The sequence below is a fragment of the Girardinichthys multiradiatus genome, chromosome 5, assembly GCF_021462225.1.
Source record: "Girardinichthys multiradiatus isolate DD_20200921_A chromosome 5, DD_fGirMul_XY1, whole genome shotgun sequence".
Taxonomy (NCBI): domain Eukaryota; kingdom Metazoa; phylum Chordata; class Actinopteri; order Cyprinodontiformes; family Goodeidae; genus Girardinichthys; species Girardinichthys multiradiatus.
Genome location: NC_061798.1, coordinates 17,547,891 through 17,575,003, shown reverse-complemented (window position 1 = coordinate 17,575,003; position 27,113 = coordinate 17,547,891). Strand labels below are relative to the sequence as shown.

At 38.4% G+C, this 27,113-nt stretch overlaps 1 protein-coding gene across 1 annotated transcript in view; it reads right to left on the bottom strand.

The window, feature by feature from the left end:
* The window catches only part of ctnna2 (catenin (cadherin-associated protein), alpha 2), a 466,961-nt gene that overhangs the window by 140,868 nt on the left and 298,980 nt on the right, over nucleotides 1-27,113 (bottom strand). Inside the window, exon 9 of the mRNA XM_047366904.1 lies at nucleotides 12,696-12,848. Within this exon, the coding sequence (XP_047222860.1) occupies nucleotides 12,696-12,848 (153 nt within the window). The remainder of the gene's footprint in view (nucleotides 1-12,695; nucleotides 12,849-27,113) is intronic.

The window sequence follows — 27,113 nt, the reverse complement described above, 5'->3', positions numbered from 1 at the left end:
GTTATCAAGTATAAGTTTCAGTATAATACGTATACGTTTCAGTACAATACAAAATGCAATGAAGACAACTACAAGCAAGCAGTAAGTTTTCTTCTTCGTTCCATGCATTCTGTGTGTTTAGGTGGGAAGCCATTTCTTGATAGTTTTGCATTACTCTTTCCACATTTCCTTCATAACCATCCACCAACTTGTGTGCTGAAGTCCTTGATCTAGATGAGGCTGTTTTTTCACTAATGTTCTCAAATAAATCTCAGGCCTTTCAGAACAGCTGTGTTTATACTGAGATTAAATGAGACAACGGTGTACTCCTATTTACCAATCATGTGGCTTCAAAAAACTATTAGTTGCACTGAGTTTTATGTATGGTCATACAAATGAAAGGGGTTTAAAATATATACAGTCACCGGCCACTCTATTAAGTACACCTGTCAAACTGCTCGTTAACGCAAATTTCTAATTAGCCAAATCACATGACAGCAACTCAATGCATTTACGCACGTAGATATAGTTAAGACGATCTGCTGCAGTTCAAACTGAGCATCAGAATGGGAAAGAAAGGTGATTTAAGTGACTGAACGTGGCATGGTTGATGGTGCCAGTTAGGCTGGTCTGAGTATTTCAGAAACTCTTGATCTACTATGAGGTTCATGCACTACCATCTCTAGGGTTTACAGAAAATTGTCCAAAAAAGAGAAAATATCCAGTGAGCAGCAGTTCTGTGGGTGCAAATGCCTTGTAGATGCCAGAGGTCAGAGGAGAATGGCCAGACTGGTTTGAGCTGATAGAAAGGCAACAGTAACTCAAATAACCACTCGTTACAACCAAAGCATGCAGAAGAGCATCTCTGAATGCACAACACGTCAAACCTTGAGGCAGAATATATACAGTATATACAGGTCCTTCTCAAAATATTAGCATATTGTGATAAAGTTCATTATTTTCCATAATGTAATGATGAAAATTTAACATTCATATATTTTAGATTCATTGCACACTAACTGAAATATTTCAGGTCTTTTATTGTCTTAATACGGATGATTTTGGCATACAGCTCATGAAAACCCAAAATTCCTATCTCACAAAATTAGCATATTTCATCCGACCAATAAAATAAAAGTGTGTTTAATACAAAAAACGTCAACCTTCAAATAATCATGTACAGTTATGCACTCAATACTTGGTCGGGAATCCTTTTGCAGAAATGACTGCTTCAATGCGGCGTGGCATGGAGGCAATCAGCCTGTGGCACTGCTGAGGTCTTATGGAGGCCCAGGATGCTTCGATAGCCCCCTTTAGCTCATCCAGAATGTTGGGTCTTGAGTCTCTCAACGTTCTCTTCACAATATCCCACAGATTCTCTATGGGGTTCAGGTCAGGAGAGTTGGCAGGCCAATTGAGCACAGTGATACCATGGTCAGTAAACCATTTACCAGTGGCTTTGGCACTGTGAGCAGGTGCCAGGTCGTGCTGAAAAATGAAATCTTCATCTCCATAAAGCTTTTCAGCAGATGGAAGCATGAAGTGCTCCAAAATCTCCTGATAGCTAGCTGCATTGACCCTGCCCTTGATAAAACACAGTGGACCAACACCAGCAGCTGACACGGCACCCTAGACCATCACTGACTGTGGGTACTTGACACTGGACTTCTGGCATTTTGGCATTTCCTTCTCCCCAGTCTTCCTCCAGACTCTGGCACCTTGATTTCCGAACGACATGCATAATTTGCTTTCATCCGAAAAAAGTACTTTGGACCACTGAGCAACAGTCCAGTGCTGCTTCTCTGTAGCCCAGGTCAGGCGCTTCTGCCGCTGTTTCTGGTTCAAAAGTGGCTTGACCTGGGGAATGTGGCACCTGTAGCCCATTTCCTGCACACGCCTGTGCACGGTGGCTCTGGATGTTTCTACTTCAGACTCAGTCCACTGCTTCCGCAGGTCCCCCAAGGTCTGGAATCGGCCCTTCTCCACAATCTTCCTCAGGGTCCGGTCACCTCTTCTCGTTGTGCAGCGTTTTCTGCCACACTTTTTCCTTCCCACAGACTTCCCACTGAGGTGCCTTGATACAGCACTCTTGGAACAGCCTATTTGTTCAGAAATTTCTTTCTGTGTCTTACCCTCTTGCTTGAGGGTGTCAATAGTGGCCTTCTGGACAGCAGTCAGGTCGGCAGTCTTACCCATGATTGGGGTTTTGAGTGATGAACCAGGCTGGGAGTTTTAAAGGCCTCAGGAATCGTTTGCAGGTGTTTAGAGTTAACTCGTTGATTCAGATGATTAGGTTCATAGCTCGTTTAGAGACCCTTTTAATGATATGCTAATTTTGTGAGATAGGAATTTTGGGTTTTCATGAGCTGTATGCCAAAATCATCCGTATTAAGACAATAAAAGACCTGAAATATTTCAGTTAGTGTGCAATGAATCTAAAATATATGAATGTTAAATTTTCATCATGACATAATGGAAAATAATGAACTTTATCACAATATGCTAATATTTTGAGAAGGACCTGTACATATATATACTCGTACTCGTACTTGTACTCATCGTCTTCCGCTTATCTGGGACCGCGTTGTGGCGGCAGCAGATTCAGCAGAGAGCTGTAGTATATATAGTATATATAGTATACATGAAGTATATATATATATATATATACTTTGCAAGTATGTGGTAATGTTTATGTTTTCATTGAAAAGATGTACACTAATATATAAAAATAAAAAAACCAAAGTGTTTTTCAATAAAATTGGAACCCCTATTTCACAAATGTTCAGAAGGATGTCTTATCACATTTTGTTTGCTCTCATCAATTAATAGTGATGGATCTCTAATGGACTAAAATGTCAGTACAAACAGCTAATGGGCACCTTCAGTGTCTGGCTTTCAGATTGCTATGATGGATATAAAAGAGGTGAGAAAGGAAAAAGAACTGGAAATCAAAACAAAAAATAATTAACAGGAAAATACTCAAAAATGCGATGTAAAGTCTTTGTAAGGTGTCTAGTTGTTGCCTTGATTTCTATACAGCACCACCAAATGAAAGCATACAATGAGAGGAAAAATAATTTAGCGCCCACCTAATGTGCTTTTATAAAGCATCTTGACTATCTTTGCTGTGGTAATGATAGGGCAAAAACCATCTCTCTTTTGGTGTATACTGACCTTAACTGTCATCTCCTTGTGAAGTGTTACATTAGAGAAAGAAAATGGTATTCAACAACAACGTGGCATGCTTTTAAATTACTCAGACTAGACAAAGCTGAATTCGCTTTTAATAATAAAAGAAATTTAAACATACTCTGAAAATATTACCAACGCTATAAACATAAAAGGCTAAAGACATCTCAAACACCCTTTACATTATACAGGCATATACAGAAATAAACCATTTTAAATATAGGCTAGTAAAAAAGAAAGTTCATCTTGACTGCTAATGCTGTCATGAGAAAAAAATTTGCACCTTTGTTGCTTCCATTAGCGTAAAGAGTAAAATTAGCAGCCAGGTGCAAGTGTGACTGCCTCTATGAAATCAGGAATATTTGTTCTTGAGCATACAGGTGTATGTTATCCCAATGGCAAGGATAAAAGAGTTCAGCATTTGTTCTACAATAAGAAAGAATCCTCACAAATTGAATGATGAGACCAAGTAGAGATATATTTGCCATATTGCACTGGAGAAAACTAAATACTTGAATCAACAGTTAAGTCAAGGTTCTGTCAATGAAGGTGCTGCAATAGCCTAAGCACATATTTAAACCCCTTTCCAATACTGTGAGAACTTTAGAGAACTGTGTGGTAACCAATACCTATGAACCTTACAGTACTCATGTAAAATGATTAAGAGTGGGCCAAAATTCCTCCACTCCAAAGTCAGCAACCAACAAGAACATGCAGAGAATAAGTGCTTAAGGATACTGATGCTATATGTGGTAGTACAAGCTATGAAAATATGCAAGGTGTTTTTTCCATTACTGTCACTGCAACTCAACAACAATTTATTTTCTTCACTAATATTTCTAATGTAAGTGGAGAGGACAGTAACCACAGTTTTATTTAAAACTTTAAATAACTACAACAAAAAACTTTTGACTTGGTCTATTACAGTATCAGTCTTCGATTACTGTCTGCTAAGACATACATTACTTGATTGCTAATTTCCTTAACATTTAATGGAAAGATTAGCATTGGCCTTGAGTAGTGGTCCTGCAGGTTTTAGATTGCTTAATTAACGCACCTGACTAAATTGAACATTAACTGTCACTAACAGACCCTAGAAGATATTAGACACATGCTGAGATCTAAAAAAACGTGTTGGATGAGGGACACAAAGGAGTGGGCGATATGGGAAAAAATCCTATCACGATAACATTTTTCATATCAGTCGATATTGATGTAAATCACGATATAAAACAAATCACTATTTTTGCCAGTATTTAATGTTCCCTGGTACTATTAAGGGAGATTTGGAGATATCAGAAGGTTATTTTTGATTTAAAGATTTTATTTTAAAATGCTGAATATGCCATTGAACATTATTCAACTGTTTTGGATAAATAAAATCAGAATCAGCTTTTTTTGACAAGGTTGTGACACAAGCCAGGAATTTGACTCAGGTACACTTTGCTCTCAGTGAAGATTTCTTTCTTTTTTGTCAATATAAATATATATGAAAATAAAATACCTATTTAAATGTATGTATATATATATATACATATACATAAATATACCTGGGGGGAGAAAATGTCTCTGTGGTGGCTGGTTTCAGCAGACAGCGCTCTGTAGCACCAACCTGACAGTAAAAGTCTAAACTGTTTAAAAGAGGTATATTTTAAACTAAAATCTTCTTTTGCAATACAATAAACTGATTTTTTTAAACAGATTTCTCTGTCGACTCTATGATCAGTTGTTGCTGGTGTACAGGCCGGATAAAGGGAGAGGAGGAGGCGGGGGGCTAAGCAGTCGCTCTCATCTGGGATTGTAATGTTTTATACTCTATGTGCTCCAGTGTGGCACTGGTTCAGGTGATAAAACAGATTGGTGGTATACCCCGACTTTTACTTTGTTTTTTTTTGGCCCGACTTTAAATAGCCAAAATAGTCACATGACTAAACTGCTCGGACACTTATTGTCAATGATGTCATTCGCTGTGTCTTCCATCTTTTCTTCTTCCGAGGCACAACTTTTTTTTTCTCATATTTTCCAGTGATATCAGTCCTACCTGTTACCTGAAGTACTACAGCTGCACAAACAGCCGTCAGCACGTCTGGTTGCTACTGTGCTGTCTGCGTCAACATAAATTTGTGTCTCTGTACTCCAGCCACATGATTGCAACACTCTTATTATCATTGGCTATTCATATTGTCTGTCAAAACCTGGATGAATACCATCTATCGAAAAGTCTTTTGACCATGTTTCATACCTGTATCGAGGTAAAGATATTTTGCGATATACAGGGGTTGGACATTGAAACTGAAACACCTGTTATTTTTGTGTGGGAGGTTTCATGGCTAAATTGGACCAGCCTGGTAGCCAGTCTTCATTGATTGCACATTGCACCAGTAAGAGCAGAGTGTGAAGGTTCAATTAGCAGAGTAAGAGCACAGTTTTGCTCAAAATATTGAAATGCACACAACATTATGGGTGACTTAGAGGGGTTGGACAATGAAACTGAAACACCTGGTTTTAGACCACAATAATTTATTAGTATGGTGTAAGGCCTCCTTTGCGGCCAATACAGCGTCAATTCGTCTTGGGAATGACATATACAAGTCCTGCACAGTGGTCAGAGGGATGTTAAGCCATTCTTCTTGCAGGATAGTGGCCAGGTCACTACGTGATACTGGTGGAGGAAAACGTTTCCTGACTCGCTCCTCCAAAACACCCCAAAGTGGCTCAATAGTATTTAGATCTGGTGACTGTGCAGACCATGGGAGATGTTCAACTTCACTTTCATGTTCATCAAACCAATCTTTCACCAGTCTTGCTGTGTGTATTGGTGCATTGTCATCCTGATACACGGTACCGCCTTCAGGATACAATGTTTGAACCATTGGATGCACATGGTCCTCAAGAATGGTTCGGTTGTCCTTGGCAGTGATGCGCCCATCTAGCACAAGTATTGGGCCAAGGGAATGCCATGATATGGCAGCCCAAACCATCACTGATCCACCCCCATGCTTCACTCTGGGCATGCAACAGTCTGGGTGGTACGCTTCTCCGGGGCTTCTCCACACCGTAACTCTCCCGGATGTGGGGAAAACAGTAAAGGTGGACTTATCAGAGAACAATACATGTTTCATATTGTCCACAGCCCAAAATCTGCACTCCTTGCACCATTGAAACCAACGTTTGGCATTGGCATGAGTGACCAAAGGTTTGGCTATAGCTGCCCAACCGTGTATATTGACCCTGTGGAGCTCCCGACGGACAGTTCTGGTGGAAACAGGAGAGTTGAGGTGCACATTTAATTCTGCCATGATTTGGGCAGTTTGGTTTTATGTTTTTTGGATACAATCCGGGTTGGCACCTGAACATCCCTTTCAGACAGCTTCCTCTTGCGTCCGCAGTTAATTCTGTTGGATGTGGTTCGTCCTTCTTGGTGGTATGCTGACATTACCCTGGATACCGTGGCTCTTGATACATCACAAAGACTTGCTGTCTTGGTCACAGATGCACCAGCAAGACGTGTACCAACAATTTGTCCTCTTTTGAACTCTGGTATGTCACCCATAATGTTGTGTGCATTTCAATATTTTGAGTAAAACTGTGCTCTTACCCTGCTAATTGAACCTTCACACTCTGCTCTTACTGGTGCAATGTGCAATCAATGAAGACTGGCTACCAGGCTGGTCCAATTTAGCCATGAAACCTCCCACACTAAAATGACAGGTGTTCCACTTTATATATATATATATATATATATATATATATATATATATATATATATATATATACATTGTAAATTGTATATTGTACATTGTAAATTGTAAATTTGTATATTCTGTAATGCAAAAACAGAACAAAAGAGCAAAGTGTACCGGAGTCAAATTCCTTGTTTGTATGTACAAACTTGGCAATAAAGCTGATTCTGATTCTGATATTCGGTCTGGGAAAATATTCATGGCGGAATAAAGTTAACAAAGAAACAAGTTAGTTTTTTTCTGACTATCATTGGTAGCAGAGGATGGTTAGTAACTACAGAGTTCCGCCAACGTTTGAAGAAGGAAAGCCTCACAAAAGCTGGAAGAATGAAGTCAACATTTGGACGAGAGTTACGGATTTGGAAAAAAAAAAGAAGCGCTTGCAGTTGCCCTGGCACTGTCTGGAAGAGCGCGGGACACGGCGATGGAAATTCCGGTAGACGACCTAAATAAAGACACTGGAATGATCACATTGTTCGCTAAACTAGATGACTTGATCCTAAAAGAGGAAAAGGACAGGATCTATGAGGCATACTCGGATTTTGACCGAATCATAAAAGAAGTTAACATGTCGATGGCGGACTACATTATTGATTATGAGCAGCGTTACTCGCGCATGAAAAAATACAACATGGAGCTACCTGACGGAGTTTCGGCTTTTAAGCTTTTGGACACTGCATGTTTGGATATGGCGGACAGACAGTTGGCTTTAACGGCATGCTCAGATATAACATTTGCTTCTATGAAGTCCGCTTTGAAGAGAGCCCTCTTCCCAACATACGTTCCTCAACACAAACAGTGCCCCTAGCGGATGAACATGTAATACGAACAAAACAAAGGAGTAACAATCTCCCACTTTTTCTAAAAAAGAAAAACAAACAAAACAAGACAAAGATATATATTTTTTTAAGACTCATGAGAAAGCGCAGACGTTAAGGATTTTGTTAGAACAGTTTCAACATGATAGAATGTGAAACATTCCAAAGGCCTTCAGTACCAAGAGCCACGGTATCCAGGGTAATGTCAGCATACCACCAAGAAGGATGAACCACATCCAACAGGATTAACTGTGGACGCAAGAGGAAGCTGTCTGAAAGGGATGTTTGGGTTCTAACCCAGATTGTATGCAAAAAACATAAAACCAAACTGCCCAAATCACGGCAGAATTAAATCTTCACCTCAACTCTCCTGTTTCCACCAGAACTGTCCGTCGGGAGCTCCACAGGGTCAATATACACGGCCGGGCTGCTATAGCCAAACCTTTGGTCACTCATGCCAATGCCAAACGTCGGTTTCAATGGTGCAAGGAGCGCAAATCTTAGGCTGTGGACAATGTGAAATATGTATTGTTCTCTGATGAGTCCACCTTTACTGTTTTCCCCACATCCGAGAGAGTTACGGTGTGGAGAAACCCCAAAGAAGCGTACCACCCAGACTGTTGCATGCCCAGAGTGAAGCATGGGGGTGGATCAGTGATGTTTTGGGCTGCCATATCATGGCATTGCCTTGGCCCAATATTTGTGCTAGATGGGCGCATCACTGCCAAGGACTACTGAACCATTCTTGAGCACCATGTGCATCCAATGGTTATTATTGAGCCACTTTCTGGTGTTTTGGAGGAGCGAGTCAGGAAACGTCTTCCTCCACCAGTATCACGTAGTGACCTGGCCACTGTCCTGCAAGAAGAATGGCTTAAAATCCCTCTGACCACACATATACAAGTCTGTGCAGGACGAATTGACACTGTATTGGCCGCAAAAGGAGGCCTTACACCATACTAAGAAGTTATTGTGGTCTAAAACTAGGTGTTTTAGTTTCATTGTCCAACCCCTGTATATTATATACTGTAAAAAGCAACATTAGCACTCATTTTTGGGCAGTATTGGAGTTTCCTTCCTCTTGCTGGCTGTTCTGGCAAACAAAGCACCTTTAAAAAATTAAATAAAAATCTAAACATTATTCTTATTCAATTACATATTTGGTGAAAAAAATTGCTTAAGAGTCAAAATTAGACTTTCACTCATAATTTGATCTCAACTTGAGACTGTCATGTCTACGCCTGACTTGAGACCTGGGTGGAAAGATTTAAGACTTACTTGTGACTTGCAATACAATGACGTTGTCACACCTCTGGATATTAATACTTTTTTAAGACAATTTACATGTTAAAGCTGGCATAGCAGAACCAGCAAGTGGCAGCAGCACTATTAGCTCTCTATTAGCGACGTTAACAGCTACTTGTTAACCCGGCTCTCTTACTACCCTTTTGGTTGCTCAGAGGCAGTGAGCTAACTTCTACCCACAAATGCTGACACAGATATTAAAGAAAAAGAAAAGAAAATAATAAAGATAAGACAATGCCAAATGAGACAGGAGTAAACTGAAATGCAATAGGTGTGATGAAACTCCTTGGTGTCATTGATCATGTCCCGACTTCAAACTAATAGCTCTCTGACATCAGAGAGATGACTGCAGACACACATCGATTGGGATGTTAATTACCCTAATACACTAAAAGACCGTGATGTTGTCTGCTCTGATGGCTGTATCTGTGATGGAACAAAAAATTATGATGACATAAAGATGGCAGCGAACGTGATACTAACAAACCCGTAGTGTAACCTAAAATATATAAATATATTAACAAGTCAAGAGAGAGAGAGAGAGAGAGAGAAGCTAAGTAGTTCACATTTACATGCTTATTCTGACACAAAGAAACATATCTTGCAGTGCGCCTTACATTTCTCAGGGCTGTGTGATGTCTGTGATTTCTATCCTACCAAAAATGGTGATTGTGAATAATCAAAGTTTAAATATACTTGCCTGTTTTATATCTTTGTATTCTACACAACAGACTTTCAAAATAAACATTACATCTACGATAGCTGCTTAATTCTTATAATATTTTGCTCCATATCTATCTCAAAATAGCATTAATCATTTAGCATCAATTTATTTTTGTTTTGTGACTCAGCAATTTAACCTTTGAATCTTGAATCTGCTTTGAAATGTTCCTTTACAAGAATGTATTTTTTAAATCTTTGAGAGCCACGTTAATGTGATAACAAGCCGTTTATTGACCACTCAGACAAAAAGGTCCTAAATCTGAAAGTCTACAAAAAACTATAATCTACAGATCAGAGGTAAAGCTCTGGAACTTTACGCACCAAGCAACCTGCTGTCTTATAAAAATTTTATTTACATGTGTACGCCTAGCCTCAGTTTTACTTGAAAAAAATTATTTTTACTCTGTAGACCTCTGGGGAATCAGCATGTCTTTTCAATAAGTCTTTATTGACTTATAATACATTTCAATCCCAAACAGCTCTGGTTTAACTGTAGTATCTTTGAGAAAATCAAAATAAATTGCTATCTTTGATTCACTTCAATCTTGAAAAGGAAAAGGTGGACAGCATGTACTTCGTCCTATGTACAAGAAGCAGAATCCTGCTGAGAGGAGACGCTGATCCTTTATACTCAACTCTTTGTGTTTTCAGGTGGCACTACTTTTATTGTTTCCATTCCACTCCACTTTTCTATAGAAATCACTGGAGCTAGCACCAAATACGTAATGATCCCACATATCAGGCCGAAGTGATGCTGCTGCTGCTGTTGCATTTTCTACCTCTGGGCCTTTTTTGTCTTTACAGCTTGCAATATATGAATTTATTACACATATTTAATTGCTCTTTGCAATGCAACAGAATTAAGCAAGACAAACTTTAAAATTGCTTAAGTCACAGCACAAAATGTGTATCTTAACTATAGATGACACAAAAGTTAACAAGTTTGTTGCTGGTTCTACCTTTTTTTCCCTTATCAGAAAACAAAGCACCTGAAATGTCCTTGGGCTAAACAAAGCTTTAGCAATGTGAGATTCAAAGAACCAACTCAGAGCATAGCATCAATCTCATCAGCAAACAGCCCAGGGAGAACAAAAGGGCACACAAATCACTACTCTCTTAGCTGATGCCACAGGAAGCAGGAGTTCTGTTTTATGTGACATTGTGTTAAAAAGGGTTGTGATAAAGATTTCAATTACCATTTTGAGCATAACAGGACTTGGTACCAAGCATTATAACAAAACATCAAAATTAACAGCTGAATCTGTAATCAAGTGGATGATTAAAATATAAGTAGACAGCATTGAGTTTGCAACACGTCAGATCAATAGTGGCATCAAGGGTCGCGTAACCGGATATCTTCTGTTTTTCACCGTTTTTTTTAAATGGTGACAGAAAAATCTGAAGGCCATCAGTCATTTTGACAGATTGCAATTCACACCCACGACCACTTGGAGTTGAATTAGCAAATCAATTAACTGTTTGCTCCAGATCAGGAAACCCTTCATTAAGAGTCTTGCCAACTACTGAACACTTCAACTGGAGAAATGTTTCTTGATTTCAAAACTTTGGCTGAAGTGGTGCTTGTAATTCCTGTCTCTAGCGTGCCGGCAGAGTGCAGATTCAGCCTCCAAAATAACATCAACGTTAAGTCGTCTGGCCGAGGCAAAAGTGCCAACCTCATGACAATAGCCTCTGCAGCAATCCCACCCAAGACATTTGATTTACGCAGAAGCAGCTGTGCTTGCAGACCAAAAGAAGGTTGTGAGGCTGTGCGCTCAGGTCACAGCAGATGATCTGTTCATATTTTAAGTGCAATTGAAGATTTTTAGGTCTAAGTTGTGAGAATATAGTGTCTTGCAAAAGAATTCACGCCCCTTAAACCTTTTAATACCTTTTATTTGTATGAAGCCCCCTTTTCTCTGACACCCAAAATACAATCCAGGAAAACCAATAAGCGAATACTCCAATAATTAGCAAATAACGTTCTCCTCTGTGGAATCTGAACTCAGTATTCAGATTAAATAACACATAGTCATTCAAAATTGTAAAGACTGTGGCACAACATGACTGTACATAAACTGACAGTTTAGGCAAAGAGAACATTAATCAGAGAAGCAGCCAAGATTCTACTATAAACACTGAAGGAGCTGCAAAGATCCACAGCTCAGGTAGGTAAATTTGCTGACAAGACAACTTCACTTGCACTTTATGAGTCAAGAAAATTATAATTGTTAAAATGAAGTCACTACCATGTAGGGGACACAGCAAACGTGAAAAATGTGTAAGAAGGTGCTGTGTTCAGAATGAGACAAAGTTTACCTTTTTAATACACATGCAAAACTCTATGCGTAGAAGAAATATGACACATCACATGACCCTAAACACAAAATCCCCAACGTGAAACATGGTAGAGGGAATTTTCTTGTCCCCATGGAGCAGGGACAAGAAAACTGGTCAGAGCTGATAGGAAGATGGATTCAGCTAAATACAGAGCAATTGAAGACGAAAGCCTGTTAAATCTACACAACATTTTAGAAAAAAGATGGCTCATGAAGTTTAAAAAAAAAATGTACTAATTAGGGCTACACAATATTCTGAAAACTTGCCATATCCATTAATTCCGGTGAATGTCGTGATAACAACATGACTTGCAATGAGTAAAGAAATACTTCACTAAACAGTGATAAAATGTTTCTGCAATGATACAGGTAAACATAACACACAGATGGACAATGCAGCTTTTCTTGAAAAAGTAGCAACTGCTTACATTTGCTCTTTTGGTATTGAAAGACTTAGTTGTATTGTTGGTACAGTTGGTATGATTTGATGCTTATAACCTAAAAACATTCTGTTATAATGGGCAGGTAAAAATTGTCTACATTGTTAACCAGGGTAAAAGAAAATATTTTTGTGTCAAATAGTTGACTCCATAACTGACCTCCACCAGCTTGTTGGCGTGCTCGCGGAACACCTGGGCGTACTCCTTGACCTCCTTCTCATTTCCGCTCTTCGCCGCCTCGATGAGCACCAGGAGAGGAACGTTGGTTTCGAGGAAGGAGTCTGAGATGTGGTCCATCACGGCCTTTCTCAACTACAACAATGAGACAGAGAGAAAGAGAGAGAAGACAGAGTAATATTATTAATATGTCAAGATGACTTTAGTGCATTCAATTTGGCTGTGAGTATGTATTACCTAACACTGTAAATAATTTTCTGTAGTAATAACGGGTAGAAGGGAGAGAGTAAAGGACATAGTAGAAGGGAAGAGTGTGTGTAAAAAGGACAGCTGTCGTAAGGCAGAGATGTAAGATCCCTGTAAAGTGATATTTTCCCCATAAAGACTTTTTATAGAGGCAGACACTGTGACATACAACTTTGTTTGTGGAAGAATTTTGTACCAAACTGTCTGGTGAATGCTTGTTTTATTAGATGGTAAAAGATCCTTGGTCTCAGTGGGTGGGATATTTGATGAAATGCCACAATAGCTGTACAGAACCCGCTAAATAAAGAGGGAGTTATTCATGTGAGACCATGAATAACTCCAAGAAAGGTAAGAATTCCTACAGATTTAACACATTTATTTTCAGATTACTGACAGTTTTAAAGCCTAAAACTAGCTTATACATTGAAATTCAAAAACTCTGATCTAAAGTTTATTTTTAATGCAAAGATTTCAAACCTAACACACTGTTCCAGTTCTTGAAAGGCTAAATTGAATAATACTAATGTTGCTACTACTGCCATTACGAGCAATATTAGCAGTTGATATCACTTTAGGTTATATTTTGTGACTGCATCTTTGGTATAAGCAATTAATTATTTACTATCAAATGAAATTATATATCCAGATAAACACTAATACTGAACAGGTGTCCCACATTCAGAACATATTTAACATATTTCTCCTCCTTCTGTCCTTTTTAACAATAGAAAACATTGAGAAGAAACAGGTTTTATTAAAAGCAAAATCAGCAAAGAGTAATTTGATTTTTTAGTCTACTTTCATGTTTGGATATTGCTATAATATGGTGACAAGATTTTATATTAAGAATTCAAGAAAAACAAAGAAGGCTTATATTTTTTTGGGTAAAAACATATACACTACCGGTCAAAAGGTTTAGATACACTTTTTCACTCATTGGGTCTCTTCATTTTCATGAGTATTTACATTGTAGATTATCACCAAATGCAACACGACTGTGAATGAACACACATGGAATTATATAGTAAACAGAAAAGTATAAAAAAGTAAAAAATACTTATATATATACTTGAAAAGTATAAAATAAATTCCAAATGAAATTTTTCAGAATAGCCACCCTTTGCTTTGATTACTGCTTTACTCTCTTAGAATTTTCTCCATGAGCTTCATGAGGTCACCTGAACTGGTTTTCCAAAGAGCCTTAAAAGAACGTCCCAGAGGTTCATTTAGAGACAGCCAAAGGTCATTCTGTCATCACAGCAAAGGGCTGTTACTTTAAGAAACCTAAAATATAAAACATTTTTAAAGTTATTTACAATTTTCTGTTTGCTACTTAATTCCATATGTGTTCAATCACAGTTTTGATACCTTCGGTGAGAATCTATGTACTATGTAAATAGTCATGAAAATAAAGTAAACCATTAAATGAGAAAGAGCGTCTAAAACTTTTAAATATATTTTTTCGGCAATAGTGGCCTTTATTTTTATTTTTTTGACAGTAGGCGGACAGGAAAGAGGGGTAGAGAGAGGGGGAGACATTCAGCAAAGGTCGCCGGGTCCGGGACTATTACCCGGGACAGCCGCTTTGAGGACTGTAGCCTCTGCATATGGTCGCGCGCCCAACCCCTACACCATCAGCGCTGCACCCGAGAGTGTCTAAAACGTTTGACTGGTAGTGCATATTGTAACCATTCACATGCCATTTTTCAGTTACCTCTAAAACACGTTATTACAAACTCAGTTGTCATACCACACACATCGAACAATAAAAAAATACCTTTCAAATTAACTTCTTGTGAAGAGATAACCTACCGACACTGACTCATCAGTCTTGCATTCACAAGACTGAGTGGGCGAGATAAGTCTCCCAAGGCATGTAAACACTGTGAAGCACACACTTCGTAAACACTCACTTTACACTTTTACATCTCATTTAAATAGATAAGTATTAGATGCCAATGCAAGATGACAAAATGCTGTATTGAAAAGAAATGGTGATTAACTGACATTTTTGAGATGTAAATATTGGATCCTTTTTATCAAGTTTAAAATTGGAGGTGCGTCTGTACAAATGTGTAATCTTGCAGTCCTCAAACTAGATAAGAAGAGTGAGGAATTGGAGCACATAGAAATCTTACGCTGCCAGAGTTATCTATGTACTCTGGTAATGGTGAAGCAGAACAGGAGTGTGTGCTTGGAGGATGCACTCGTTTAGGACAGATCTGAACAATGGAAGACGGGAGGGACAGTTAGATGGTTGCTTTGGCAATAATATGAAAAGAGTGGCAATGCTAGCATCCATTGTGTTCCACTTGTGAAAAACTAGGTCAGAAGGTTTTGTAAGGTCTGACTCTCAACAATCTGAAAATTAATGCCACCCTGGCTGGAAATAAATGTTGTCAAACTACATACTAAAATGACTTAAAAATATGTTCTAATCTAAGCATTTTCATTGTAATTTGTTGTAATCTCTTGGTGGATTAAGCTGCATTTCTTATACTAGCAATAGCCTATTATTATTATTATATATATTATAGTTGCATATGTCTGCGGTGTTTTATAAAAGCAGAATGTAAGAGGACTGACAGGTCTGAAAAAAATACTAAAAATCAGCAGTGGCACAAACATGCATTCAATTTCTTCATTACAGCCCAGGCTGCAAAACTGCTTAGAAAAAGTGACAGTTCTCATTTTTCATTAATTCTTTCAATTATTAAAAAAAAATTATAATATTTTAATTTCAATTTGTCTGTAGTAATGGGTGCTTGCAGTTCTACTTCTCAAAGATGTTAGCACATCCTTGATCTGACTAAGTAGCCAGCTACACTTTTAGGATATTTTTTAAACTATTTTATCTTCAGTTTGTGACAGAATCTGTGTATAGGTTCTGTGTGATTCAATCAAAAATGCTGTAATAAATACAAGGTAGTAATATTAATATCATACATGACCAGTGTGCCTTTTAGTTGCAAGTAAAAAAACCAGTGGGATTTTCTAATCCCACTGGTTGTCCCACCCTAACCCCCCCACTTCTCGGTTTGGTACTAACTAGAAACAGAGTTGATATGTTTACAAACAAACCAAATCCACTGACCAGCGTTTTAGCATGAACAACAGGAACGCTGCTGAATGTGGAGGAAAAAAAAATCACATAAAAAAAGCCAAGTTAGCAGTTTCAGGCATATGCAAACAGGATCAACACATAATTGTTCTTAATTGTGTGGAGATTTCTAAGCCACACAAATGCACCACTAACTGAAGTTTTAAAAATCTTCACACTTGAATGTGTTTTTAAGAATCCCAGTTTTGTCAGAAAAAGCTCTGTTTGTAATTGGACAGGAGCTGCAAAAGCAACATAAAATCTCAGTTTTTCTGTGCAATCTCATATTTTCTGCATTAGCGTGGACAGGACACAAGTACTAGCTAGGTCCTTCAAGCTAATCATTAGCATGCTCTGTCCTGCCAACTGTAATTAGGGGCAAGACACATGACCAATCTTTTATCAGTTACCACTGCACCACTACCAGAATATGTTAGCATGGTTAGAAACATTAGTCTCACAGTTCAACTCAATGTATCTAAAAACATTTTGAAAAATTAATTGTGGCACACTCCCTGCATAGTCATGAATACCCAGTAGTAAAACACATTCCAATTGTGGATTTGAGTGGAGGGATGATACAGACAAATGATTTCCCAAGTTGCAGTCTCTCCTGCACCATCAGCATTCTAATGCCCACACACCACTCCCACAGAAATCCATCTTCAATATTTCAGATCTCACCTCCCTCAATACTCCCCTCCCACTGTCTGTCCTATAACACTCCCTCTGTATTTCACTAACACTTAAAGAAATAGAACTGGAATTCCAATATATAGCACAGGCTCTGCTCATTATAGGTTTGTGGGAAAGCTATTTGTCTCCATTGTGGAGCACTGCCACAACAGCTGAAGCCTTTACAGTTATGCTTTTTTTTGAATGAGAAATTTTCCAGGTGACAGTATTATAATGTGACATAGTAATCAAACAACAAAATGGAAAGTGCTTTTAAAGTTTACCATTTATGTGCCATTATACATAATGGTAAAGCTATTAACTTGGCTAAAACCTTGTAATATTTTAGTCCATAATTTACCAGAAACTCTTTTTGCACTGTCAAGATCAGGAATTTTGACTGTGCTGACAAGTCTATTTTCACAAGAGAGCAGTAAGCTCACTACAAACATTTGAAAGTTGAATTCATTTGAAAAATCTTTTCTACTCAGGCCTTGCTGCCTAAAAAACAGCATTTCAGCTCTACAATATCTCTCTGAATGAAGAATATTCTTCTAGTCAGGCTTCAAGGTCTTTTGACTTGCCCGCCTCTGTGTGGGGAGTTAAATACAGCTGAATACGTCAAAACCAATTGCGTGTGTAAGATGGAGTCGTCACTTTTTTTTGGTGTGGCTAAAGGTGATTCCTGACACAACGTCTGACTTAATAGGATGACCAAACAACAAACAGCAACCTTTTTGAAAGGTCAGCGTTTAACTTTTATGTCTGACCTTTTCTTTTTTTTTCACCATTGTTCCACATTATGTATTTACATGTCATTTATTCCCACTATTTAGCAATAAAATGTGAAATAATTAAAACCAAAACTAATATGTCTCTGCTTCTGCAGTGTGTTGCAAAAGTATTCATGCTCATTAAATGTTTTCACGTTCTATTCCATTACAACCAACAACTTAAAATTAAAATCTAAAGGCCTCAGAGGTTTGATAGAGAACATTAGCAAACAAACAGCATCATGAAGACCAAGGAAAGCAGGACAGGGAGAAAGTTATGGATAATTTTAAAACACGGTTAGGTTATAAAACAATATTCCAAGCTTTGAAGAAATCACAGAACAAATTAAAACCATATAGGGGACACAATAATAATGTGGAATAATAATATGTACAGATGAAATCGAAACGAATCAAAATCGAAAAAATCGAATGTTTTTGGTTTAATTGCAAAACAGAATGCATGACGGAAAACTTACACTGCACATCTCCCTGAATACATCATCCCAACATTTGACAAATGGTATTGGCATCACACTGTGGGGATGGTTTTCTTTATTAGTGACAAGAAAGCCATTTCAAGTTGATGGAAAGATGGGTGGTGGCATGCTTTTTGATTGAGCAGGACCAAACTGCCAACAGGACATCGACAGGTGCATGGTGGATGGTATTTTTCAATGAAAGCATGATAACTTACAGGCACAAGGCAACAAAAAGAAAAAAAAAACAGGGAGAAGAGCAACAGAGAACGTGACATTGAAAGGACAGAAAACAGGAACTTAAATACAATAGTGGTGAAAACAACTACATGGAATTAGGTGGGTGCAATTGACAAAACACGTCCCGCAGAGGCACAGAGTTGTGGAGAGCGGTCGAGACAATGTAGGAACCTTGGAGGCCAGCAGCAGTGATGCAGGCCCCTTGGCGGCCTGTGGCGAACAGCAGGCTGGCGATGAATGTTTATGGAGAACCCACGGTGAACCTTGCCAGCAAGTTGGCTGAGGGACTCTGGAGTGGGGATCCCACAAAGGTGCACAAAGGTGTGTTCCCTGAAACCCAGGGAACACAGAGGAACCTAGGAATAGAAACATGAGGCAGGTCCACTTGGATTCCCTCGTTGGATAAATCGGGGACTGGAGAATGAAGAGCCAGCAGCTCCTTGAGGCAAGGAGCGGGCTCAGGTGCTTTTAGACAATGAGGAGCGGGCTCAGGTTCTATCAGGCGGCGAGGAGTAGGATCCGGAACCTCTAGGTGGCTTCAAGCAGGCTTTGGGACAGCAAACAAAACTGGTTCAGTCACTGACTGCACACCCAAATTGGTTGGATTGGTCACCGAAAACTGGGGGGATGCGGGCGAAGGACTTTGCCGACCCCTGTGGAGGAAGTTTGAGGCATTGGACTCAATGGCTGCCTGTGTGGTGCATTGTTTGTTCTAGTGTCCTCTACCCCGATACACCGTTCTGCTCTGAGGAGGTGAAAAGTTATTGCAGTGCTGTGGGTTGTTTCCCAGAGGAAAGTTTCAAGCCCTAGAAAAGAGATCCCTCCTCCACCTCGTCCTCAGACCGGTGCATGTTTTTCTCTGTCTGCCGTTTGAAGTACTCAAAAAGAGTGATGACCTCCATACCTTCCAGGTCCTCTTTTTGGCCAGGTTCTTCTGTCAAAGTTTGTGGAGTTGATGGAAACAAAAGCATCAACAGGACATCGGCAGGCGCATGGTGGATGTACATGTTTTAATGAAAGGATGATTACTTACAGGCAGGAAGGAAACATAGGAACCGGGGAGACAGTAACAGAGAACCCAACAATGGAGGGACAGGAACTTAAAGATGAACTCGGTGAAAAGAGCTACACGGATGGGTGTGTGCAATTAACAAAACACAAACTGGTGCGGATCATTACAGGTGGAGTTATTTACACTGTTATTATGAAAAAAAAAAAAAAAAAAACTAGTTGGAGGCAGCAAAAGACTTCAAGCAGGACAATGACCCTAAACATACAGCCAACACTGAAATGGGGAAAAATATTCATTGTGTAGCAGCTTGGTATAGACATCCCCAAAACATTTCTACAGTTCTACAAAATATTGACTCAGAGGGACTAAATGCATATGTATATGTTATAAGAATATTTTTGAAAATGATGTATTATTTTCTATCCACTTAACAAGTATGTACTATTTTCTATTGGTCCATTACATACCATTCCCTTTTAAATACATTGAGACATTTGGTTGTGTCGTAACTAAACGTGAAAAGGTTCAAGGGGTATTAATACTCATGCAAGGCAATGTATGAATATCACTGGACTGAGATTTCTAAACACTAGTCTGCACTCACACTGTGTTTGCTGAGACATAAGGAAGCTGGTGCACTGCAAGATAGATTTTGAGGATCCTGTAGTAGCATGGAAATTTTGAAGAATAATTGTATTGAGCATTTTCCCTGGAAATCAGGTGTAGAATTAAACAGTGAAGTTTGCTTTCACGTGTGCTGTCACTCTGACTGATCATCTGGCACACCCTTAATCACCATAAACATTGTCTGTAGCTATAGAATTCATGTTCTGAGCACATAAACCGTTTTAAATACATTAGGCTTTTCATCTCTTAATTTAAAGGTGACATCTAAGCAGAAGAGAACTAATAAATGTTTTAGTATGCATTAAATGTTCTGTGTTATGTTTTAAAAAAACAAGAAACCCTAAATATTTGTTATAATACATTTTTTAAAACAGGTATTACCAATACCTACTACTGCTTAAAAATGCATATTTTTAACATTTAATGGAGGAGACTCTATAAAGCTCACTGATACAATGGTGCTATATGTAATCTTCACAGATAAGATTAGCATTAATTTTAGTCTTACCTTTAGTGGGGTAAATGTTTGTATTTTGTACAAACCTGCTCTCTCATGAAAGCTGAAGCCTGAGGGAGACTGTTACCAACATCCAATATGATCAAATGTGTGTTATATGTGACTCAAAAACAAAGAAATGTATTTGTGTTCAAAAGATTCTAAGAAATGTAGTCTGAATTACCATGAGTATACACATGGATTCAGACACTACAGCATCTCCACTTGTTTGGAATTCGGCAGAGCTCTTCCAAACGCAAAAAGGAAGGATCTGAATTTGCAACAGAACACTGTTGTAGGTTTCTGGATGTTTACTGTTGCACTTCAGCTTCTGTTAGGTTTCACTTGAGATTCAAAACACTTTTGCGGTGGGTACTTTAGGGTCAGCTTGGGAAGGTTTCTTATTAAAATGTCAAGAGCAATCACAATATAAGTGGCTGAACTCACGGCTGAGGGGAAACAGCCAGCGCAAATCAAAAATTAAGTAATAGCGCTCATATATGATATTTATCAAGGAGCATAGGACAATGTGTGGAAGGAAAAGGTGAAAGGAAAGGCAGAAAGAGGGACTGACTGACCATGAACAGGTAAAATGGCTGGTAAACTCATCCCAGCAATTCAGTTGAAGCGAGCTTGAATAAAGCCCTCCTGTACTGTTCTGATTTTTCTCAAAAAGTATATGAAGCATAAACTGCAAATATTCACCATATTTGACTGGCTGATATTCCACATTTATGTGCAGCCAGAGTTTTAATGATTCCGAGAGTCAAAGCTTTTGTTTCCACAGATCAGAAATACAGGTCCTTCTCAAAATATTAGCATATTGTGATAAAGTTCATTATTTTCCATAATGTCATGATGAAAATTTAACATTCATATATTTTAGATTCATTGCACACTAACTGAAATATTTCAGGTCTTTTATTGTCTTAATACAGATGATTGTGGCATACAGCTCATGAAAACCCAAAATTCCTATCTCACAAAATTAGCATATCATTAAAAGGGTCTCTAAACGAGCTATGAACCTAATCATCTGAATCAACGAGTTAACTCTAAACACCTGCAAAAGATTCCTGAGGCCTTTAAAACTCCCAGCCTGGTTCATCACTCAAAACCCCAATCATGGGTAAGACTGCCGACCTGACTGCTGTCCAGAAGGCCACTATTGACACCCTCAAGCAAGAGGGTAAGACACAGAAAGAAATTTCTGAACGAATAGGCTGTTCCCAGAGTGCTGTATCAAGGCACCTCAGTGGGAAGTCTGTGGGAAGGAAAAAGTGTGGCAGAAAACGCTGCACAACGAGAAGAGGTGACCGGACCCTGAGGAAGATTGTGGAGAAGGGCCGATTCCAGACCTTGGGGGACCTGCGGAAGCAGTGGACTGAGTCTGGAGTAGAAACATCAAGAGCCACCGTGCACAGGCGTGTGCAGGAAATGGGCTACAGGTGCCGCATTCCCCAGGTCAAGCCACTTTTGAACCAGAAACAGCGGCAGAAGCGCCTGACCTGGGCTACAGAAAAGCAGCACTGGACTGTTGCTCAGTGGTCCAAAGTACTTTTTTTGGATGAAAGCAAATTCTGCATGTCATTAGGAAATCAAGGTGCCAGAGTCTGGAGGAAGACTGGGGAGAAGGAAATGCCAAAATGCCAGAAGTCCAGTGTCAAGTACCCACAGTCAGTGATGGTCTGGGGTGCCGTGTCAGCTGCCGGTGTTGGTCCACTGTGTTTTATCAAGGGCAGGGTCAATGCAGCTAGCTATCAGGAGATTTTGGAGCACTTCATGCTTCCATCTGCTGAAAAGCTTTATGGAGATGAAGATTTCATTTTTCAGCACAACCTGGCACCTGCTCACAGTGCCAAAACCACTGGTAAATGGTTTACTGACCATGGTATCACTGTGCTCAATTATATATATATATATATATATATATATATATATATATATATATATATATATATATATATAATACTGATTTGTGTATACAACACAAAGGTTTGTGTGTGTACAAACAGGTACAAACTGGACTGCATGCACAAAGCCCATCTACAAACCAGATGGAAATCGAATTGCATGTGTAAAATGAGTGGAACAGTGGGTCCAAACTTTTTAGCTTGTTTGCCTTAAAATTTCCTGGATAACATAGCTGTTTTCCAGCTAGCTTAGAGGACAGCACTTCCTTTTTCCTGCTAATGTGGATCTGTCACTCGCCCTTCATCCCTTCCGACATCATGTTTGTGTTGTAAGTGTGTTCATAGCATGTTTGTCTGATTAACTTTGAGTTGGGAAGCAGACATGGAAAGCAGAGGGTTGCTTTCCAACCCTCTGCTTTCCATGGGTTGGAAAGCAGAGGGCTGATTCAGCTATTCGCTATTCTTTAATATTCCCACAAAACTTGCCACCAAAACATCTTGGCATATTTCTATCAAAACAAACAAGCAAGCAACGTAAACAAAATGCATGTTTTTCTATGAATGAAAAATATTACAAACTCTCCATACATCTATCTGTGCTAGTAAAAGAGGTTTTGTCTTCACACAACTTAATTTTCCATATATGATAACAATGAGCATTTTCACCATCTGACTCAAAATGCAATTCTAAAATGTGTTTTTCAGAAATTTATCTTTGTCTGAACTTTTCATGTTATCTGTTCCTGTTCATTTACATATATTTGATGGTGAAAGAATAGCTAGGAAAAGACCTTTAATCCCACTTTCATGTGTTATGTGAAGGGACTATGGACTCCCTTAGACTTCAGAAGCAGCGCTGTTGTATTGGCATCAACATCGTAACAGTGGATCCTTCAAGTCCTGTAGGTTACAGGGCCTCCATAGATCTGACTTGTTTCTCTAGCAAATCCAACAAATAATGAATTTGACTGAGATCTGGGAAAATTGAAGGGCAAGGCAACACCGTAAACCATTCCTGAGACAGTTTTGTTTTGTGGTGCTTTGCTCTGCTCAAAGAGGCCGATGACATCAGAGGGCATGAGCACCCTGACTATTCTGCAAGTGCCATAAGTAAAAAACTGGGATGAAATGTCCATTCTGATACCTCTATTAACCTCAGTTTTAACTACAGTGGCTTGTCTGATGGATTGGTGCACAGCTTAGCTTGAGCTGTCGTTCTGGACCCTATCAGTAGCTATCACAATATAGTCAAGCTCCCTCAAATACTTACAAATGGTTATTTCCTCTACTTCTTACATTTTAACCATGAGGACATAATGTCAGCTTGCTGTCTAATATATCCCACTCACCGACAGGTGTCATGATCAAAGAGCAGTCAGGTACTGTTACTTCACATCTCAGTGATTATAATGTTATGCCTGGTTGGTGTATAAACGGCAGCAGGTACTTTTATCGCAGTTGTAGGTGGTTTTAGTTAAAACATTAACAAATAATGATCACTGAATGGTACTCTGTCAGAAAAGAACAGCATTCTTAATATTTTTATACGAGTTTATGTCTCTATCAAACCATCATTTTGATTTTTTTTTTAAATGTGACTTTATTTATTGAGCAAAAAATATAGTACATTACTAAAAAAAAAAACAAGTTAGCCTTGAGCAGGACTTTTCTAAAAGTAAGGAGGAAAATGTATTTTCATAACAAAGAGACTTCAGACAGAATTGGGCTCTAAGAGTGAGTTTATCAATATGGAGTCATTTGAATAAGAACAAATAAATAATTTATGTGCTTTCAAAAATATTTTGCCCCAAAAAGTGGAGAAAAACATCATCTGCATTAAGGTATGCTCAAATATGAAAATTTCAAGTTAAGTCATATAACTCTGGTTTTGCAGTACTAATCAATTCTAAGATGGTTCAGTAAAGGTTGGGTTTTTTTTGTTTTTTTTTTGTGGGGGGGATTCTAAAAAAAGCATCACATTTTTATTAGCCACGAAACAGTTTTGTTAAACAAGACTGAAAAAAAAAAAATATGAAAGTGGGTAGAATTACACTGCAGGAAACAGTTCCAGCTCAGAAGATTTGGGACAGCTGTTTCTCCTTAACAGAAAACCCTTAACAATTAAAAAACAGCTGCACTAATCAACAAACTAATGGCAGAAACTGAAATGATTCCAGTATCTTTAAGCAGAAACAGAGAGAGTGACAAAGAGACAAAAGCAGCATATGGGCCAGAATTTGTGAGGCAGTTATGCCATAGGGAATCCAGGAATCAACCATCAGTCAGAACATGGCCCAAAGAGATTACTTGACAACGAGATTCATTACAGACAAGTTGACAGAGGGTACAACACATGGCTCATTTCAGAGAGCTTTGTTGGACTGGAGTTCTTGTGAATACTAATTAAAAGCAGAAGATTTAAATATTGACACTAATGCTGTAGAGCAGGGTTATGCTATATATTCTCTTTCTTCTCTCTTTGTATCTCCACATTTGGCTATCAAGTCAAGAGTCAAGCTTCCTTTTACTTGTAGAAAATATGGCATTATGTTTTTGATACTTGCATTTTTGCTTACTAAAATCCATCAGTTTTCAATGCACGCTTTCTTATTTATGGGGTTGCAGGTCGCTGTTACTGAGTTAGAGCTGGGTAACATCATATAATCCATTACTGAGCTGACACAAACAAACATTATAATGCAAATGCACAGGCACACCTATTTTCAATTTAGAATGAACAATTAAACAGACATGCATTTATCTGGACTGTGATAGGAAACTCAAGCACCTAGAAGAAACTAATGCATTCAAATAAGGGAAGCCATGCGCTGAGATCTGACTAGGCTAATAACTATGTTTCTTAAGAAAAAATCTTGCAAATATGTAACAGTTCAATCTAGCAGGATGGATAATCAAATTGGTTTTGCATTTAAATAATAAAAGAGTTATCTTAAAAAAATAGGTTTTGAAGCCAACATTGAGAGAAAACATATACTTATTACTCCACCTGGGTAGGTTTTTATTTCTCTGGTTGATTGCTTTTAGAGATAGCTTTAGAAAAACATTTCAGCCACAGCATTATTAAGTATTTCTATAACAGATCAATTTTGCAGCCCAGACTTTTGCAGACATCTGAAATTTTATTTGTGAAGCCAAAATCAGAAGCATTTAATATTCCACTCTAAATGAGACCAGATCTTTGATATGTTGTGTAAGGCCAAATTTATTGACAATTAAAAAAAAAAAATCCTCCATATCCATGTCTCAGGTATGCTTACATGTCTACTCAAGCATTATGTAGGGAGAGTCTTAATTCAAGTGCAATGACTTACAAATTAATACATTTATGTTGAACACTGATGCAAGCGAAGTGTGTAAACTAAAAGTGTGAGGGATGAAGTATTATACAGAATGCTTCCTCATAAACAACAAACACTTCTAAAAAAGGGGTAATCTATTCACATTATTTTGCCCTGCGACGGACTGGCGACCTGTCCAGGGTGTACCCTGCCTCTCGCCCATAGACTGCTGGAGTTAGGCACCAGCTCCCCCGCGACCCACTATGGAATAAGCGGTAGAAAATGACTGACTGACTGACTATTCACATTATTTAGTAAAGTCTTTTTCACAAACAACATAAAGTAATATATTTTATGTTCTGGGATTGCAAATTTAAATTTCTGTGTAGTCATTTTTAATCATTAATTATTTAGATCAATTTAGAGAATTCTATTGATGTAAACCATTTAGGCTTGTTATGTTCATAAATCAGCTGAGCTGTAAAAGTGTCCTGAACAACTGCCAGTTTGGACGGCTAATTTTCAAGCTTCAGTTGATGGGTTAATTAATGTGTTAACGTATGCTAGGTTTACTCATTAGCTTGCTTTGACATTTAATATCTCTAATCTGTTACGACAGCCCAAAGTCAATGCACAGTTGATGTTACGTTAAATTCTGAATGTTATTAAATGTGCTAATGAAGTTTTATTTTCTCTTAGGACAGAGGGCCCTTCTCTTAACAACTAAAACATTTACTATACACATTGGAGGCATCCTGCAGAATTGCAGAATTAAAAAGAGACAGAGCCAAATACAGGACTTTAGCTGTAGGTAGTTTTATCAAAAGCCTTGATGGGTTCAGATAGGGAATATATTGTTTGACACCCCTGATAAGCTGGCTGATGTTTGTTGCTCTTAAGCCCTTCCCTACTGCTGCTATGGTGCACATAATAGTCTAAACACTTGTTCTCCTTAATACTCTTAAGAACCAGTTTAGATCCAAATTACCCTGAAAGCAGTCTTTTAATTTCTGTGGTGTACTTGTTTTATCTTACTTTGTTTTGGTTTTTCGTAAAGGATTGTGAATTGTGAAGGGAAGTGATAAATGTGAAGGAGTGGATCTTATTAAGATACAGTAACACAAACTGGATAATGGGAAATTATCGCAAACTTTTTTCCCCAGCTGTTCAACCAGTTTTTTTTATTCAAAACCTGACACAAAAAATGGTAGGAGTTTAAGACAAGCAACAAGGTTCCCCGGGCAGGATTTTGAACTCTTGACATTGTGTTGTTTTTTTTTTTTTTCGGTTTGCTCCCATGACTGTTACTGTGCTTTTTTATTTTACATTATTATTAAAGCGTGGCATAGCATAGCTCTCGGATTTACTGCAACTTAGTTATGGGTGCATTTAGTGGTCAGCGTATGAGTGCCTTATTAAGATGTGATGGTTAAGGATGGTTTAAGGGACTGGGATGTTCTTGCTTTTAATGACATGTCCTTACAAACATACTGAGGTGTCTGTGTGTGTGTGTGTGTGTGTCTGTGTGTGAGTGGATGTG